Source organism: Cyrtonyx montezumae, unplaced genomic scaffold (genome assembly GCF_038088225.1).
Source record: "Cyrtonyx montezumae isolate F1298 unplaced genomic scaffold, pur_monq_1.0 scaffold_12, whole genome shotgun sequence".
Classification (NCBI taxonomy): Eukaryota; Metazoa; Chordata; class Aves; order Galliformes; family Odontophoridae; genus Cyrtonyx; species Cyrtonyx montezumae.
This window is the reverse complement of record NW_027071848.1, coordinates 4,805,381-4,825,007: the sequence shown is the minus strand read 5'-3', so window position 1 is coordinate 4,825,007 and position 19,627 is coordinate 4,805,381. Positions and strand designations below refer to the sequence as shown.

General features: G+C 39.7%; 1 protein-coding gene across 6 annotated transcripts in view; it reads right to left on the bottom strand.

The window, feature by feature from the left end:
- Positions 1–995: 995 nt before the first annotated feature.
- DLG2 (discs large MAGUK scaffold protein 2) overlaps positions 996–19,627 on the bottom strand; it is a 1,006,374-nt gene continuing 987,742 nt past the window's right edge. For all 6 annotated transcript variants that reach the window (XM_065729952.1, XM_065729947.1, XM_065729948.1 and 3 more), the window contains 6 exons: positions 15,862–15,912; positions 15,259–15,360; positions 14,148–14,320; positions 13,349–13,458; positions 7,283–7,374; positions 996–6,299 (listed from right to left, as the gene is read on the bottom strand). In XM_065729952.1, the coding sequence (XP_065586024.1) occupies positions 6,193–6,299; positions 7,283–7,374; positions 13,349–13,458; positions 14,148–14,320; positions 15,259–15,360; positions 15,862–15,912 (635 nt within the window). In that variant the 3' untranslated portion in view covers positions 996–6,192. The remainder of the gene's footprint in view (positions 6,300–7,282; positions 7,375–13,348; positions 13,459–14,147; positions 14,321–15,258; positions 15,361–15,861; positions 15,913–19,627) is intronic.

Below are 19,627 nucleotides of genomic sequence, written 5' to 3'. Positions count from 1 at the left end.
CTCTCAGTAAACAGGCTGCCATCTCAAAAACAACTCACTATTTTATTTTTTTTTTCTTCTAAGTTACACTCATCTACATACCAATGTGAACTGTTGTTTAGATTTTCTCCACTCTTCTGAATCTATTTGAGAACTCCAAAACATCACAGCGAATGTTCAGGTGATTAACCATCTTTGTTGTTATGCACGTAAAACCTCACGGGCAGAATTTTTCACCTCGCCGTGCCAGTCATAGCTCCCAGAGCCATATGGAAGCTCTGTGGTCCTCTGCAGGCTGAATTTAGCACCGTCTGTGTGTCAAAAGCAGTGTCCCTGTCCTGTTTCTGTTTGTACTGAAAATTCACAATGTCACATGGCCTCCCCAGAGCCCACAAGACATCTGCAAAGACTCTCCTGGGATGGCCAACAGCCAAGGTTCTTGGGCTGTTGGAACCCCATTGCACAACTGATGCTTACGGTCTGTGAAGTTAATTGCAGTGCTTAGCACGATGGCTGTGGTGTCAGAAACATGGCAAAAACTTGTGAATTAAAAGAAAAAAAATGTGTTAATAATTTTCCAGGATGAAGAAATGTGATAAGGTAACAGCAACATTAGTTCACCAGAGTGCATCTTCTCGGTGGTAACTCTCACATTGCTGCCAAGTCAAAAAAAGAAAACAGTGCAAGAAAGAAAAGTTTATTTATCTTCAACTATTCTTGAAATCCCACTTCCAGGTTTCTGCCTTTCATGTGTGGTGACTGTGTTAGGGTCTCGAGATATAATAAGATCATATTCTTTCTTTTTTTTTGCTATTCTGCTTTAAGGAAAAAAGACAAATTATGCCTTGTGAGGAAGCCATTTGCTATAAAGTGTAAAAATGCTTTAATATTAATATTTTATAATAAAATTCATGACATATTTATAAACACTCTATCAAGCATTTACAACTGAACCACAGCTGAGAGCTTGGAGTGGAATAAATAAGCAAGGACACGGCTAGTATGAAATATACATCTTGAATTTGTAATTGTGTGTGCTTTATTCTTTACACAAATGGAATGGATGCGCAGAGTATTTACACCTAACAGGAGTGTAAGCTGGACAGGGTATTTTGTAAACTCCAGATTCTGAGTACTCCACACAACAGCTGGACTGAGAAACATCCTGCCAAAGAGATGCACGTTGGCCAGCATGCTGGACAGAGCGGCATGCTGCGTGCAGCCTGTTGCACTCGGAAGTTCAAGCTGACCAAATCAAATTTAGGAATACAAATCCAGAAATGAAAAAGTTGCTATCCCACTAAGAGCCAACAGTGTTGCTTTTTAAAAACTGATTATTCTTTTTGTTCTTATTTTTCCAACGAGCTTGCCTAGGATGTTGGCTACCGCCCATCACTGGAAACACTGCTTTACACCAGAACGAGGTACGTGGGCTGTAGGTCAGGGCCAGAGGTGTAAGCTGCTAACACAGGGTGAGGGATGATGGCTCGTGTCTCACACTCCTCACCTTACAGACAGATTCTCAAAAGAGCCAACGGGGCACCAGTTCCTATTGCTCTTGGTGAGATGTTGGTGGGGCTGAAGCCTTCTGAAAATCTTGCCACGGTGCTTGGCCCATGGGGTGTCTTTGTGTTCAGCAGTTTCACTGCACCTGCCACCAAGGGATACTGGTCCAGGACATAGCCCCCCAGGTGCTACAGTAATATAGGCAGTAAATAAAGGTGCAAAATGCTGAGTTTCTGCTAGTGATGGGGCCTTGGTGCTTTAGAGTAGTGCTAAAAAATTGATATAACGGAGAGGATGGATGTGTAACTTCAGGTGGTATAAATGGGATGAACTTGTCCCTGGACACATTCAAGGTAAGGCTAGATGGGGCTCTGAACAACATGATGGAACTGTATGTGTCCCTGTTCATTGTGGAGATTTGAACTAGATGGCCTTTAAGGGTCACATCCAACTCAAACAATTCTGTGATTCAGTAAAATTGATGGAGTGACCATAATTCCACTGGCTGAGGATCTAGGCTATCTAGTAGGTTTTAGCTGTTGTTTACTGTTAACTTTGATGCAGATTTATGCTTTAAAATATCCTGCAAGGGAACAGTCCCTTTGTTTTTAATATAATGACAACCTCATTCTTATCTGAGCTAGTTGACAAGATTTCTTGTGTTTTGATGGAACAGGAAAATACATTTATTTCACCAAGGCATGCATAGGCCTGAGCACATGGATGCAGTTGTACAGTGAACTGCATGCATGACATGGCAGACAAAATGCTCAAGAGAAGAAATGCTGAGATTAAATGCTATGAACAATAAAAGATCAGTTTTCTGTGAACATGGGAGATATGGCTTTAAATCTGCAGCTTAAAAATAAACCAAGACTTTTGTGCATTAACGCTGTTTTCTCTACAAGTGTCCTCTTGTGTTGTCACTCACTGAATCCTCTGGTAAGGGAAAAAAAAGAAAACAAATAGGGAAAACCAAAGCAAAAATAGAATTTGACTGACTGCTGATGAGCAAGTAACAGTGAAGGTGTGACACCAACAATTTCTCCATACAAACTGATGTAAATAGGTAGGTGGATGTTGTATAGCTATAACACTGTCACTGGCTCGTAGTGGCTGTTAGCTCAGGTTCAACACTGCTCTCCAGGGTGAGGATTTGAAGTTTCAGTGCAACGGAGAGATTTCTTGTCCTTGACTTTCACAGAGTGGTTCCTAGGACCCTATCCACACCGGAGCATCAAACCATGCTAGCTACAAACACAATTACATCACAGAATATTATTCTAGAAACAACCTTTACTACCAAAGAAATAACAAAGCGCTAGCGTGGACAGGGTACCTCTGTAGGAAGGGGAATTAAGCAAGGAAGAGGCTCTTACACTGGTTTGTGGCCATACCACAAGACCAATAAAGAAAGCCTTTTCACTGAGCCCTGTTAGCAAGCTCTCAATGAGTCAGTGCATGGAAGATGCTTTGTGGCAAGGAGAAATAAATAGGTTGTAATATTGCACATCTGCACAAATCTAGCAAGACATCATTGTGATCATTCATGGGTGGACAAAAAGATGCCATAATTTTGGTTCTGCTTAGACCCTATGGTGCTACACACTGTGCCAGAACATGAGAAATAGCACCAGGGATGTGATCTGGCACTTTTCCTAAAGGGTCCAGCATTTGCATTTGTCTCATGTTTAGACACTGGCTAGTCTTTTACATGGACAGAAAAGGAATCTGATTACTCTAAGCTGTGTTAGCTCCAATTTGGTCTCAGGTGCTGATTGCTGTGGGCTGTGAGTTTGGACATTTTATTTTTTATTTTTTTGCACCAGATGTAATTTTGCTTGAATCTTGTGTTTCTCTTCCTCCTCCCACTACCACCCAGTATGATCTGAACAGCTGCAATGCAAAAATGAACTGCAGCTCTGAGGATGCTGAAACGTGAAATGCAAAACGCCAACACACAAAACAAATGGGAGAACAAGTCCTAAGGGAAATAAGACCTCTTACTGCTTCTCTTGGTGAATTGTTTTTAAATATAAGTTTTATTTAAAAAAAAAAAAAGAAAAAAAAAAAAAGGAGAAGTGCAATGGCAACTCTAAATTGGAAGCACAAACAACAGACAGGGAAAAATAAATAATGTTACTACAGTAACCAAGGACTGATGGAAAAATTGATTGTACTCAGCCATAGTGTTATCGTTCACCGTAAAGCACAGCACATGACAAAGCAAAACAGTTACTAGAAAGATAGTACCATAAAAGGCTGCATGCTGAACTAAGAAACAAATAAGCAGGTGTGATAGATTGCTTAAAAACAGAGCTGAAAATTAGAATGAAGTTCCTGCTTGGATACTTGGATTTCAGGTCCAGTGGGCTATTTCCCAACCTGGGGCAATAGTACTTTGCCAGCATGGAAAAATGCATGGCGATCAAAGATCTGGGGTCACTCTGTGGATTTCTGCAGAATTATCCAAAATCTAAGCTTTCGTTTATTTTTATGGTGTAAAAAATGTTTCTAGCCCTTCTGGTTACAAAGCTCTTTTGGAGACTTAACTGAATTCCTTGTTCATAAATCTGCGCTGGCCAGGCAAGAGAAATAGTAGTAACAGAAGTGTGAACTCCTCAAAGTTACCATAGCTGGGCAGTACGTGAGGGGCCACTGCAGGGCCACCAAAATGCCCACATGTTTACCTCTGTCACCACTGGTGGCTGTGTTACAAACACCCAGCTCATGGCATCCTCTGGAGAGGTTGGCTGGGTATACCTGTCAGCTGGACAGGTTCAGAAATGTCGGCTTCAAAGAGACGGGTGACTGAGGAATGTTTAGCATTTGCCCTTAAAATGTCCTTAAACATTAAGGTTGCTGAAGCCACCAGCTAATAAGTGTTAGACTGCTGCAGCATGGCAGACAGGAGACTGTGGGCTTTCTTTAAGACTTGGTCCAGCAGCAGTGAAGGCAATTCAGCTTATTGTCGTTATCTCTTGCAGTTGTCACCTTGTGAGAATGAAGAATGGCATCAGTATAGAAAAGAAGGGCAATGCGAAACAAATTAAAAATACCTCCTCTTCTCTGCACCCTAAACTGCAATTCCACAGACTTTCCCCAATCATTGGCCTTGCAATGACCATTGCCTCAGTTTTTGCTTTTAAGACCCTTGTTGACTGTGAAATGAATGAAGATACAAGTTAGTTGGTGACCTGCCTGCCTACTAACAGAGGAAAGATCAATAATGTTTGGTATTTCCTTTAAGAAACAGGAAGAATCAAAACATTTTTTTGGGGTGAAGTGTAGTAACTGCACTCAAGCACTGACATTTTGCTTCTGAGAAGTCAACCATTTCAATTTAAAGATGCATTATCCTTCTGTGTTCAGAAAAGGTCCTGAAGGCAGTCAGTTCAAGAGATCTTTCCACAGGAGTTCATTGTGATTTAATAGAGGCAAGGGAGAGGATTAGATTGAGAGATAAACAATCAGACAACTACAATTTAAGGAATTATCTTGCTTGCCATTAGTAATAGAGAATCTGTTACAGAAAAGGGATAATGCAACTTGATGGTCCTCTTTACATTTTACAGTCACACAAGGGTGTAAATATTTAATCTTTCAGTTAATTAATCTTTACAAAATATCTCACAAAAACATTTTTACCTATAGAAATTAGTTTCTATACATCAATATATTTTTATTTTTATAAATTATTCCATCTTTAAGTGCCTTCTATCAATATAAATGATAAAATAGACAATCAAAAAATTTAAAGCGTTTCCCAGTTGTATCCCTCCTCGTCAACATAGGTGCTGTGAATCCTCATACTTGTGTGTGTCCACATGGGAATGTATTTGTGTGCACATATGTGTGTTGTGAAATACTTCCATCCTCTCTCACCCCCAAAATCCATTAAAATAAACTATATTGTTATTAGTTCCTGATGCAGTAGTGTTTCCAGAGGGGAAAAAAGAAATGCTTGACTTGGTTTCAGAAATCAAAAGATGTGCATAGTTACCAAAGTCGAGGTGTACCAACTACAAATGTGCAATGACAAGCTTAGAACAGGATCCACCTCCCAGTCAAGTCAAAGACAGTCCCACCAATGACTCCAGTAGGAAGTGGACCAAAAACTCTGAGCTTGATTTTGCAAGGTGCGTGTGGCCCTGATATAGCAGAATGCTTAAGCCCGTGCTTAGCTTTAAGCACATGAATAGTCCTACTGGAACTGATGAGACTGAATGGCATAGGGAAAGATCACAAGTAACTCCAAGTCAGCGGGCTACTCACATGTGTATGAATTGGGGTCAAGTGCTGAGCGCCTTGCAGAATCAAGCCCTATATGAGGTTCAAGAGCTGGGAACTTCTCTTTAAAGCAATCAACACACTGAGCTCAGCCATTGAAATTGATCAAAATGTCCGCATGGGCACAAGAGGTGGCTAGCTCCCCTTGACAGAGGGTCTCCATGTCAAAAGTTTATACCTACAACTGGTGCTTTCAGCACACAACAGATTTGCTTTATATGGTAGAAGTCTTTTTGTTCCTACCCTTTGACCCATCAGTGTCCTTCATGGCTTCTAACACTTTGTGTTGTACATTCATCAAAATTCACATTGACTGCAAAGAACATAAATGCAACAAAAACAGGAAAGCCTCCAAATAGTATATTATAGTTTTCTTCTAAATATTCTCCCGTCGTAATCAGAGGTGCAGTGACTAATTTATAATTTTTCCTTGGAAGGAATCCAGATGAAAGGCCCAGATTGTTCTTCGATTACAAGTTTGCATTGATTATATATATCTTCTAAGCTATCTCCTTGGACAATAGCTGTGGTAAGAAAACATATCAATATATCTTTTAATTGATACATTCTACAGCATTTAGTGTCAGCAGATTTTCAATGTACTTATAGACATTGATGACATTAGAAGAAATACTATTGTATTATACTTCGGTGTTATTGATTACGGGGAAGTCATACACCTTGCAGATAGTAACAGAGTTCAAACCAATGGCACCTTCTCCTTTGCTTATGGTAAAGTGTCTGAGCTAGATTGTTGATTTCAAGAACTAGCAGCTCTGTCTCAGGAGAGGAATAGTGTGGTAGGAAGTCTGACTTAGCATTTCATGTGATTTAGAAGCCTGTGAGTAGCAGCAGGTTTACAACCTGTTATTTTCCTCACCTGTTGGAATAAACTCACTTTTGCCTGCAAAAGGAAATTAGATCAGGCCCAAAGTGACTGAAGATAAAGCAAACACAAAAAAAGTAACACAAAGCTGTGCCTATATTCTTAAACTCCCTTTCCTCTGAAGGAAAAGTCTTAGAAAAAGGAAGTCTTTTCCACTGAGCAGGGAGCTGCCTAGTTCAGTCCAATGGGGCTGGAACCCAGAGCAGGTCTTAAATCCTGCTCTTCTCCAGGTCAAGAAGGAGGTGCCTTTGTCTTGCCCTCTCATGAAAGGTGTGGGTCTCTTCCAACTTGGGTTATTCTATAATTCCATGAGTCCATGATTCCATTGAGCCAGAGGAATTCTGCTTTGTTCTGCATAAGTGCAATGATGCAACAATTTTATTCACTTCAGCAAAAGCAAATTTGGGTCAGGGAGGGAATTAAATTAATGCATAGGCATCCCATAGGGCATCAGACATCTGAGGTACTGAACGCCTTGACTGATCGTGAGTTTAATGGGAAGCAATAGTCCCAAGCCAGGAGTCCTTACTATGGACACACTAAACAGATAAGAAATTTATTCCAGAGGAAGAGCTAATTTGATATTTTAATAAAATATATACCTGATTTTTAAAAACATACCTGTAAAATATTCTCCAAATTCTTGTTCTAACTTAATTGCACGATCATAGGTTTTCTTGGCTTGCTCCTCTGTAAGACGTTTATTCATTTCCCTAGAAACACAAAGGAAGTCATCAAGCAGATTGTATTTTTATTCAATTTTCTAAAAGATGCACTCAATTCATCACTGGACTAAGATTGGTACAAGAACCAAGAGGTGAAATTCTTTCATCAGTTCACAGTCAGTTCTGGTATTTTATATTTACTTCTACTTTTATGTAGTATAAACCTACATTTCCAGATTTTTCCTCTATTTCCAATTTCCAATTTTTATTTTGGGTTCACCACCACTATGTTCCTAAACATAGGAACCTATAGTTCCTACGAGGCCTGAACTGGACTTGTGGCATCAGGATTCTCTGGCTTAGGCTGGGAGACAGGGAGGTCTCAAGGTCTGAGCACTTGGGATACTCTTGCCTCCAAAGATAAAGATCCTTCACAACCCTCCTATCATCCAGGCCTTCAGCTGCCTGTCTTGGCTGAATGGGATTGTCCAAACTGCTGAAATGGAAACTGCAGCTTGACTGAAATCATGATTGAAGATGGGATTGAGCACAGAAGAAGTTGTGACTGCAGGAGGAATCCCAGAGTCATTGTAAACCCTGTAGGGTTTTACAGGTCCTAGATGGACCCGAGGGAAAGACTTCCCTGGTTCAAGTGTGGGCATGTGTTCCAGATAGTCACAGGAAATCAAACCAAGATGTCTAGCAGTTAGAGTTAGGATGAGTTACTTATTTATATTCTTCTCTGATTCAGTTCATTCTGATTAAATACAGAGATTCCCAGTGTGTCTGGTAGACTCTAAAAATGAGTACCAATAAATGTGGAAATGTAGAAATGACAGTAACATTGTATTATTGCAATGTTTTTGTTATTTGATGAAGCATTTCTATTTCAACAGATGCATTATATAATAGCTATAAGAAATGGGTTGTCTTGTTCATACATGCTCAGTTGTTAATATACATGCAAAGAATCAAGCCCATAATCCTTAGTGCCTTACACATACATGCCTGCAGACTGACAAATTAATTACTAACAATAAATAGCAATTGCTTGCTCTTGCATTTTTACAGGATTGATTCATTTTTCTTAAAACATGAAGGAAATTTTCTGAGGCAACTAGTAGAGCAAGAGAAGTGAGCATCTTGTGCCCTACATAAATCTGATTTAATGTCTTGCACTGAATCATATGACTGTGGTAATGAGCTGTATACAGTATGACATGTGTGATGCATGTAGGAAATTATGTGCATGATGGTGCATAAAAAATGATCTATGAAGCGCACAACAGTGTGAACTTGCTACAGCTACCTCCTACCCAGCTTCTGAAATACACCATATAAGTTCTTCAGGATGCAGTAGCATTTTTCTAGAAATGACTGTTAGTTGTCTGTCCATATAAACGACAACTGGGAACACTGCTTAGTAAATCCCTCTGGAAGTACCAATGCAATTCAGAGAGCTGATTTATAAATGAAGAATAAGAAAGATTTTAATGAAATTTATAGTGAAACAGTCATTTGTGGATTGTATAAATTATAGGTTTAAACTGTGTTATGTTGCTAAATTTGTAATACTGCTAGTTCTATTTATTGGAAAGATGGCTATTTAATTGAGTTCAGGCAGGCTTCTCATCTGTGCCTACCTGAAAACATCTTTCAGTGACTGAACTGAAACTCTGTCTTGAAGCAGGACATAACATTGAACATTTGTATGTTAATTGAACATTGAACATTTGATCTCCCTTAGCCTTTATTTTAATGCTAACAACATCCTCCTTCATCCAGATCTGGTAAATTTCTGAGAAGTCTTCTTCAAGATTTGATAATCAGAAGAAAAAATATAAATAAAGATATAAACAGGCACCTAAGGTAATAAATGCTTTGAAATAAGTAGAAATATGGATTATATTTGGAGGACATAAAATTGCCTGTGGTGTAAAACTGTTCTAGTTGTATTCATGCCACTGCCAGTCTTCTCCCCTCAGGAGTGGACGTAGGAGGACTCTGATGTCCATTGTTCATGATAAATTAAAAAAGCTGTCAAACAATGGTCTGTTCTATTTTTTTTTTTCTTTTTAGCCAGGGATCTGCACAGATGGTGAATTAAAAATGCCTGCAAAGAGCTGTCCCTCCAGGCAGCTTTCCTAGGGATTTCCTCCTCTCTGAGTGAAGCACTTGCCCAGGAAGCCTCTTCATTACTTCTAGTTCTCATCCCTGTGATCCAACCACTATCATCCCTCTTCTAAAGAGAGAAGCTAATTGGAAGGTGTCAACAGGGGCCCCTCTGGGATTTAATGTGTGATATGGAGTGAAGGAAGGAAGGAAGGAAGAAGGAAGGAAGGAAGGGAGGAAGGGAGGAAGGGAGGGAGGAAGGAAGGGAGGAAGGGAGGGAGGAAGAGAGGGAGGAAGGAAGGGAGGAAGGGAGGAAGGGAGGGAGGAAGGGAGGAAGGGAGGGAGGAAGGAAGAGAGGAAGGGAGGGAGGAAGGAAGGGAGGAAGGGAGGGAGGAAGAGAGGAAGGGAGGAAGGGAGGAAGGGAGGAAGGGAGGAAGGGAGGAAGGGAGGAAGGGAGGAAGGGAGGAAGGGAGGAAGGGAGGAAGGGAGGAAGGGAGGAAGGGAGGAAGGGAGGAAGGGAGGAAGGGAGGAAGGGAGGAAGGGAGGAAGGGAGGAAGGGAGGAAGGGAGGAAGGGAGGAAGGGAGGAAGGGAGGAAGGGAGGAAGGAAGGAAGGAAGGAAGGAAGGAAGGAAGGAAGGAAGGAAGGAAGGAAGGAAGGAAGGAAGGAAGGAAGGAAGGAAGGAAGGAAGGAAGGAAGGAAGGAAGGAAGGAAGGAAGGAAGGAAGGAAGGAAGGAAGGAAGGAAGGAAGGAAGGAAGGAAGGAAGGAAGGAAGGGAGGGAGGGAGGGAGGGAGGGAGGGAGGGAGGGAGGGAGGGAGGGAAGGGAGGGAGGAAGGAAAGGGAGGGAGGAAGGGATGGAGGGAGTGAGTGAGTGAGGGAGGGAGGGAGGGAGGAAGGAAAGGGAGGGAGGAAGGAAAGGAGGGAAAGGAAAAGAGAAAATCACCAATAACCAAGCTTCAAGTGCATATGCAAGCTCTCTTGAAATGATTTTCATTTTTGGCAATGGGTATGTTTAGGAAAATCCTGAACAGCAATCTATGTTTATGTCTTTTGTAGTTTCACTTTGCCCTTACATTAACTTTTGTTTTGCATGTTCAAGTGTAGTAGTTATGGCAGATAAATCTATTCTTAAAAGGAGATTTTATACAGGTAGGATAACTTTTGTGTAGCTGTAATGACAGTAGTACAAAGGGAGGGCTGCACAAACAAATTGTCATGAGAAAAATTATGGTGGGGATTTACAGCTTATCTGTGGGAATTGCTCATGTGCTACTCCTTATCTCAGGGTACAAATGAGACAGTTTGACCCACCATGACAGTTTGAAAAGCTGCCCTGCACCTTCTGGGCAGCAGGAACAAGTGTACAGCCTCTATCTGTGAAGTGGCCATGCACTGTAAATTGCCAGTACCACTTGCATTAGAGTATGTATATGTTTACCTAAACCTAAATGATACAGTTTCATTACTAAATAAACGATTTTTATGAGCGGAGGGCTCAGAACTGTGCAATTATTCTCAAAACAATTCTTAAAAGAGAATGATACACTTGTATTAAAAGTCTTTATTTCTGATAGAAGCTATTTTCAGGTATTGTTGAATAAGAAAAATACACATTAGATAGATTAAGTCACTAAAAACATTACTTGTAGAAAACAAGCTGCAGGGGATACTGTAATTTAGAGTGCTCGAATGAATTATCTTTCTTTTTCTTATTTTTTTCAGGATTTGTTTTATTAGTTATATGTAATTTGTTTATATAATATATTTTCCTGTGAAAGATCCCAAACTAGTACCAATGCAAATGGACTTTTGCTGCCCCGTGAAAGTTTGGATTTCTAAGTATGGGGATCTTTTGTGGAGTATTTGTTGAAAAAAGAATTAGGTCACATAACAGATTTAACTTTACTTGTTCCTACCGTACCATCAACACCAATGGGGGTTCAGGTTTGGAGAGCGAAGAAGAATTTCTTTTGATGCATATTACTAAACAAAATTCTACAAACTGTGCAGGACTGGTTTACCAACAGGATGCTTGCCATATTTTGCATCTTCATAACTCTTTTCAGTCAGTCTCTTTGAGGATTCGCTGTTCTCACACCACAACAACTAAGCCTTTATGTTATTGCCACATTTTTGGTTGTATGTCTAATGCATTTTCAGAGGAAGGACTGCATTTATTTACTACCTTTTTATCACTCTAGGTGCAAACTCAGCATTAAACAAGTAATGGAAATATTTTGTGGACAGGAAAGCTGTAAGTGAAGATCTATCTTAAAACAATCAATGGAGATGGCAGGATTTCAGATTTCCCTGACCCTTCTATATAGCAAGATAATCAGAACATAACTGAATTGAAGGGCTGGAAGAAATGTCAAGAAGTCATCCAACCCGAGATGTCTTTGTTCAGAATGAGGCTATGCAAATGCCACATATAGCACATCATTCTTTGTAATGCACATGGACACGAAGCAACCTTATCACCAAATGTCAGGGCCAGAGAGGATGCATGTTTAGTCATATAACAGCAAATTAAATTGATATTTTTTTTCAGTAACATATATGAACATGGAAAACATGTATTTTATCCTGAGTTTTAACCAACATGAAGATCACTGCCATCTCCTTCCATTCCTTTTCCATTTCCAGGATGGTACCCAGAAGACAGGCAGCACTCTAGCTGGTGCCTCATCCATATCAAGTAAAACAAAATAACGATCTATTGTGTCCTTACACAACACCAATATTAATGCAGCCCACAGCAGCAGTTTCTGATTTTGCAACTGCATTATTCAACCATTCATATTCCTGTGTGATCCATTCCAACTGCCAGATGCTTTTCTGCAGTGCTATTTCTTGATTATTCCCTGCTTGTACTTGTGCATTTCATTTTCTCTCCTTTGTCTGTGCTGAATTTCATCTTACTAATTTTACAGTGAATTTTAATCTTATTCTCTAAAGTTCTTTCTACCTCTCTCAGCCTTGAGTCAGTCACAAACTTTACAAGAGTACTGCCCAATTCGTTGCCCAAGTAATTCATAAAAATAACAACTAGTCTCACAGCTCAGGAAATACACTTTCAGGATATCTGTTATCCTCCCAGTGTCATTTTCAATGACTGTCTGAGTACAGTTGTGCACATACTTCCTAATGATTCCCTCTGGACTGCTGCTGAGAATATCCCTTGGAGACGTGTCAAAAGCCAGAACAGAAATCAAGACACAAAGCAATTATTGATACTCATCCCCAGACACAAGGAGATAAGGTTGATTTCATTTGCTCTTGATGCATATACATTGGCTGCCTCTCATAAAATTTTACCCTTCCAGATATTTACTTGAGCTATTTTACTATTCCCTGGATCCCAATATGTTTTTGAATATTGAAATTAGGCTGTCTGGTGACTGGTTAAATCGGTGCCTTCTCTTTGCCTTCTTTTAAGGACTTTTTTCCCCACTCCAGTCCTACAGGTCCTTACCTATCCTCTTACAGATCTTCAAACAAATGAAAGACTGATGAAGAAGCAATAGCAGTGAATCTGGCAGTTTTACCCTCCTGTTTGCCACTGTGTATACTGATCAAACTACACCCCCAGGCCGAAGGGGGCAAGGCAGGACCCAAGAATCCTTGATGAATTTGCTGTCCAGGTTGGAACAAGTGCATTGAACACTGGTGGGAAGACCTTCATGGACTAGCACCTAAGCCCATAGGTCCCAGTGGGAAAGGTTCAAAAGCAGCTTTGGCTCACTCACTGGTCTTCTTACAGTGGCTGACATGCATGAAGAGCAAGTCTTTGCTGTTCAACCCATCCTTTTGTTATTACTGATTTTAGAGGACAGACTAAAGATTTGCTGAGGATACAATCTGAAAAAAAGACAACACAAAATGAAACACTTGAAGGAGTTTATACTTACATCAGGGGCTCCCATGATTTAGGTTTAATGAAGATAGCGATGGGATAGAGTTGTGCAACTTGTAGTCGTTTGATCGCATTTCCAGACACATCAAGAATACAGTGCTTGCCCTGTTGGAAAGAGATGAGGATGTCTTCATTTCTTCAGTTTGCTGAAGATCAGCCAAAAGAGAGAAGCAATTCTGCAAGGCAGTGCCCTGGAACATGGCCATGACTGACACCAAGGGAAGGGAACCCCAGGGCATGCGCTCCACTGCTCTGCCTCTGATTTAGTCCTAGTATAAAATAAACACTTGAAGATATGGAAGAAAATGGTTTTTATTTTTTACTGGCATGAACTCTGGGGGTGGTGATGGATTTTCTTCAGAGATGAAGAAAATCACTTCATAAAAATAATAGCATAGCTAAATTCTCTATTGTTTAATTTAATTCTTGTTTGTGTCAAAGACTCTGGGTGTCACTTGAGGCAAAACGTCTAATCTCTCTGGGCTTCATTCTTTTACCTCTGTGAGAGCAAGATACGTTTATTCATCTGTTTTATAGAAGGTAGAGGTAGGGCTGTTTCGGGCATATTTGAGGTGCTGTGTTAAATTGTCGAATCCATGACACTACGTCCAGGTATTGGAAGTGCCAAGAACGTTTACATTCAAAGTTATAGACTCTACAAATGGTGTCATTATAAAGCCTGTAGACATTAGGATGACATTTTGCATATATTTCATATTTTTGGCAGGAGCATGACTTAGATACAATGCGACTAAAAACCTGTTGCATGTGCAGTGAAACTGGCACCAACTTACCCTTTCTGCCACAAATCTCACAGACTGGACACTAGTTCCATATAAATTATCATTGTACTGCCCAGCTTCTATAAATTTGTGCTCTTGGATATCTTTTTCCATTTGTTCTCTTGAAATGACAAAATGATAATCTCTTCCATCCACTTCATAGTCACGCTTTGGTCGTGTGGTATCTGCACAAAACAAAGACAGAGGATCAAGAAGACTGTAAAAACAATTCATGCAAAAATGCACTAACATTTCCAGTGGACAGTGCTGTTAGGGAGGTGCTCCACATCTTGGAGTAGTCTTTGGCTAATGTATATATTCTTTTAATGGAGTTAGAATAACAGATATTAGAATAATATACAAACACATTGCAGATTATAAAGCCAATCCTGTTGCAGAGGTAAGAATGAATAGCAATCTCATTAATTTAATTTAAACTAAATTATAAGACTGATTCTGATCTCATCTCCTAGCAGACTGGTGTGTTTGTAGAGACAACAGTTTAATAAAGAAGCAAGACTGCAATAAGGGTCTGCAATGAACACTGAACAAACTCTAACAATCCAAGATACAAACATTCTGCTTAATTTAGTGTCCAATATTGCTTTCAGAGGAGCCAAGCTAGATCACACAGAAATCTCAGGTCACTCCATAATTTTGTTAGTCGATACTGTTCAGCTGAGTTGAAACATTTTACGTTTTATCAATATTTCAAAATTTTATTTTTCTTTATGAAATTACAGAATCATTGGTTAGTCAACTGAGTTTGTGGCTTAAAGACACCTTGATTAGATGTGCAGCTTCTGGACTTTGCTCACAGGGCTGCCCCTGCTTCCAAACGCTGACACATAAAACTAACACTCACAATCTTTGGTTGTTTGTTCCTTTGATCTTTTTTTTCTCTCCAGTATAAAAATGTTTTTTGTGAAACTCAGCTACATAAAGTTCACATACGCTATTTTCACCACAATTCACTTAATGAATGACAGCAAGGGATACAATGACTGCTGCAGAATGAAGAGGTGGAGGATAGGAGGAGGTAGGAGAATGGTTGGACTAGATGAGGTCTTGTAGGTCCTTTCCAACCTAATGTATCTATGAATAAGAATAAAATTGTACTTACGTGGTACACATGACCCAAACTTATCAGGGAATTCAGATATCAAATCATCATTGATCCGATCTTTCATAGGACCCAGAATAATAACTGGCCTGGTGTAATTAACTGGCAAACAAAAAGAGAGGCACATTTTGATGCTGTTACTGGAAATAATGGTAAATATTCTCTAAGCTGCACTAGCCAGAGTTGCTGTCTTTAAGTATCAAGTTGGTGGGTTGATGGTTGATTAGATGACATTAGTGGTCTTTATCAACCTTAATAATTCTATGATTGTAAGTGAAATCTTAGGTCTACCTATAATTGATTGATGATTTTTAAATTGATGTGGCTAAGGAAAATGGAACTAGTGCTACTCATTTGCCGTATCTTATTGATGGTGTATGCAGATGTAGTAAAATAATATTACTAAAGGCCATGGGAACATACTGCAGAGACTCCTGGAAACATCAGGAAGCAGGTGAAAGCTAGGAACCCTTATATCATTTCTTATGTATGCAAGTGTCCAAGAAGGAAGCACAGAGATGACACACATTACTGCTCTGCTGACCTCCCAGAAACAAAATGAAAAATGTAAGGAACAGAGACAGAAAAGCAGTTGGAACTTACTTTCCTGTCTTGTGACAGGTTCATAAGAAAGGATGCAGTCTTCTTGGCCTCCTGATGAGAGAAGAAAGAGAATGGTTTGAATCTGACACACAACACTTCACCATAGCTTGATAAAATGCTTCACACAGGCAGATCGGGTTCAGCACTTCTCTGTAATGCGCTCACCTGAACCATTCCAAAACCTTAATATCTTCAAGCTGCAGAGATCACCTTTTTCCTTTCCCCTTTGACCTGTGCCACATATTTCAATTCTGTTCTCTGAAACTGGGTTTCTTCAATGGTTCACAATATTGGAGACAGTAAGGCCTCATTTATGGACAAGGCTGTTTACAAGGATAGAAATTTCAGATACAATTCATTTATGCACCTCTTGCTACAGCACTAACATGCTGCTGCAGGGAAAATCTACTTACTACATAAACTGAACTGTTTTTACCTTCAGAATAAGTACATTTTGTCTGATCATCCTCCTTGTGCTTAAGCTCCCTAGTTTATTTACAGCCTGATATCTAGCTCTGAGCTCTTTTCTGACCCTTATCTCTTATCTGAATACAAATATTACAAAAGCATTGTATTTTATGCCCTTATTCTCTCCAGGTGCTAGGACTGTGATGTTACAATTGTGACATGTAGGGAACCAATGCAGAGAACTTTGACATGATTCTCAAATGTTGAAACATGGTCCAGGACTTAGGTGTGGATGTACAGCCCTAATGCATCTCTGTCTTCCAGAAGAATGTAAAAGGAGAGCTGGGATGATTCTTCAATCTACTGCATGAATAATTACTGCAGATCTCTTTCCGGGTCATTGTTACATACTTGACACCATATAAAGGCTCTGGTAGGCTTTAAATATGACTTTGGTGTATCAAATCTTAATATTCCAACTTTATTTTTACTCAGCTCTGGGTTTACCTTTGAGAAGATCTACACTTGGAATTCTGCATCTCATTTAGATACTAAGGAAGAAAGACTGTCATCACAGTATCTGGGCTTTTACAAAAAAGGTAGAATTGCCCTTGTGTTATTTGCTTGTACATGTGAGTCTATATGACATTATTCTGATGGGCTTCTGTCAAAGCAAATTGTGCATATATACATCAAGAGTGCTGCTCTTGATGATATTGGTAGGATTTAGGGTGTGTACAGCTCACACTGAGGCTTTCTGACTGATATTCAGGTCGCATTTGAAGCTCAATATATTAACAAGGCTTCATTAGAATGCAGTATCTAGTTCACAAGTGGTTACAAAGGCCAGTTGGATGGGTCGTGGGCAGCCAGTGGGTGGCAACCCTGCCCACAGAAGGGGTTGGAACTGGATGGTCTTTAAGGTCTCTTCCAACCTAAGTCACTCTATGATTCTATAACTATGATTTTGGTGGTTTAAACTGACTCCCACTCCACGAATCTAATATGTTCAGAGGGAATTGTTCCTGTTATATTACCTAGACAGCTGTGAGAAATGTGTAGGAAAACCTTCCAAGTAAAAAGAATTTAATTAGGCATGATGAAAGAAAAAGCAAATTAAAAAAGTGCTACTGTGTAAGGAGGGAGAATAGACAGGGCCAATTCCAAGTTAGCAATGGTGCTGAAGCAATTGAGGAGAAAGCTTGATTTTTAATAAAAGGAAGAGATTAGCTTTTAAGGACAAAGCAGTATAACATAGGTGGAATGTGGATAATTGATTCTGTTCTATTCTGTGAGTGTTTGATACTGTAATCTTGCTTAACTTTGATTCTTTGCAAGGTTAAAAATCTTGAATTCTAAACAGGTTTCTTGCATCAGATTTACTACTGGAAAATAACAAGTTACTTAAGAGAAATTTTGTGTGATACAGTAATCAGGATTTCCCACATCCTTGGAGATGAAGAGTTTCACGCTCCAGCTGGACGAGGATGCTCCTGCACTGCCTGCCCTCCAGCCCTCAGGAGCCAATGTTAAGCTTTAAACAACCGAGAATGTCTTGGGATAGTTGTTGAAGCCACTGTGTACTGAACATGGGGAGGAGATCTTGTTTGCATGATCAGTCTTAAATTTGAGACTACTTGTTTCAATGGCATGTAGCTTTCTGCAGAGGGGGATTCATTTAGCTGAGTGCAGAAAGCCATATTATGAGTGCTTACGTCTGAGCTAGTCCCTAGATGCTCTTAAAAATCAATGGGTGCCTACAAATAGGCAAGTGCCTATTCTAAGACTTGAGTCATCTGATCTATTTTAGATGTGGGGATGAGTATCTATCTGTTTGATTTGGGCTATGGAGACAAATGAACTTGTCATTTGACAGAAGTCTTGTGAAATTGTGGCCAGACTGAAGGCAATGAAATTATTCCAACTCAGTGCTGAAGCCCAAGTCTCTGGAAAGGGTTGAAGCAAACAAGGAATAGCTTTAGGGCTAACCGTGATGCATAGGGACTTAAAAGATATTCATCTTCCTGAATGAAAGCTCTTCAGCACTGAGCTTCAAAGTCACATGGGGTGTGAGCATGGTGGAAATCACTGTTTCCACTATTTGGCTTTTGGGGAAAATGAGCTCAGGAAGCTCAAGTTTCCATGTGAATAAAATCCTTTCAAGCACTGCCCACTCAAAATCTTGCAAGTTTTCAGAGGCTGATATGCTGTTAACAAACAGTACCAGATGGTGGTCTTTAATGATCTCTTCTCAATTGGTACTGCACAAAGTATTAAGTATAATGAAGAGCTTTAGAATCAATAAATAATCAGGTTGCCATAACCTCATGGTAGTTTTGAGGTGTGACACAGAATAACATTCAGCGGGACACAGGCTTATTTATCATTTCAGTAAGCCTCATTTACCACTCGCATTAACAGCTTAATTAGCACAGGTTTGCTATAATGATCTGGAAAATTGTTGTGAAATATATCAGACAAAACAGAAAAAGAAAACATCTGTAGGATTTTGGCATGATCCTCTGTTGTTCAGTAAAATTCTATAAGTCAAAAAGACAAGAAAAGAAAGAAGATAAGGAAAGAGAAGAAATTGAAAGATTTATTAAATCTAGTTTACTGTGATCAGAATTACTGGAGGTCTTTTTCAGAATTGCTATGGCTTCTGTTCCCTGTGTTCTTGGTTTGTGCATTGGTGAGTTCCCATGCTCAGGAAGAGAATAGCCCAGAGTTTTTTAGAACTCACTGCCTCTAAAACCTGAGCAGAGAGGTCCTATGAGGTTGGAAGAATTTCATAAGGACTACTCATTTTCAGTTTTTAAAGGATTTTATGGGATTTTTACGGAGTAACCCTAAAGTGGATTTAAAGGGTTGTCTTTATTTTCCCTCTTTAGCTAGTTGGGTCTGTGGTGATAACAGCGTACATATTTGTCAGTTCAGGCATTTTTCATTTAGCTCAAAAAACGTCCCATTTCCTACTGTCTTGCCATCCAGAGCTTCCACAGTGCTGGTGTAACTGCAACCAGCATGTGAGTAATTGGGCAGGAGAGCTGCTGTGAGCTGGATGGTGCAGCCACCATGCAACCAAAGGGCCACCTTTGTCAGGTACCTTATGAATCCATGGATGCTGGCATCCTATTAATGGCTGTAAATGGAAAAAAGGTCATCAGAAGTCTGAGGATGAACTTATCTGAAAAGTGGTCTATCAGCACTGCATGCTTAAGATCAATATTGATCTTAATAACAATAAGATACCATATGTAGAGAATTTAGTGGTTGTGAAAATTTAAGTACTAATATACAAATCCATAGGGAGAGTAAGAGCAATTGTTAACTAATCACTGGCCTAACAGAACAATCA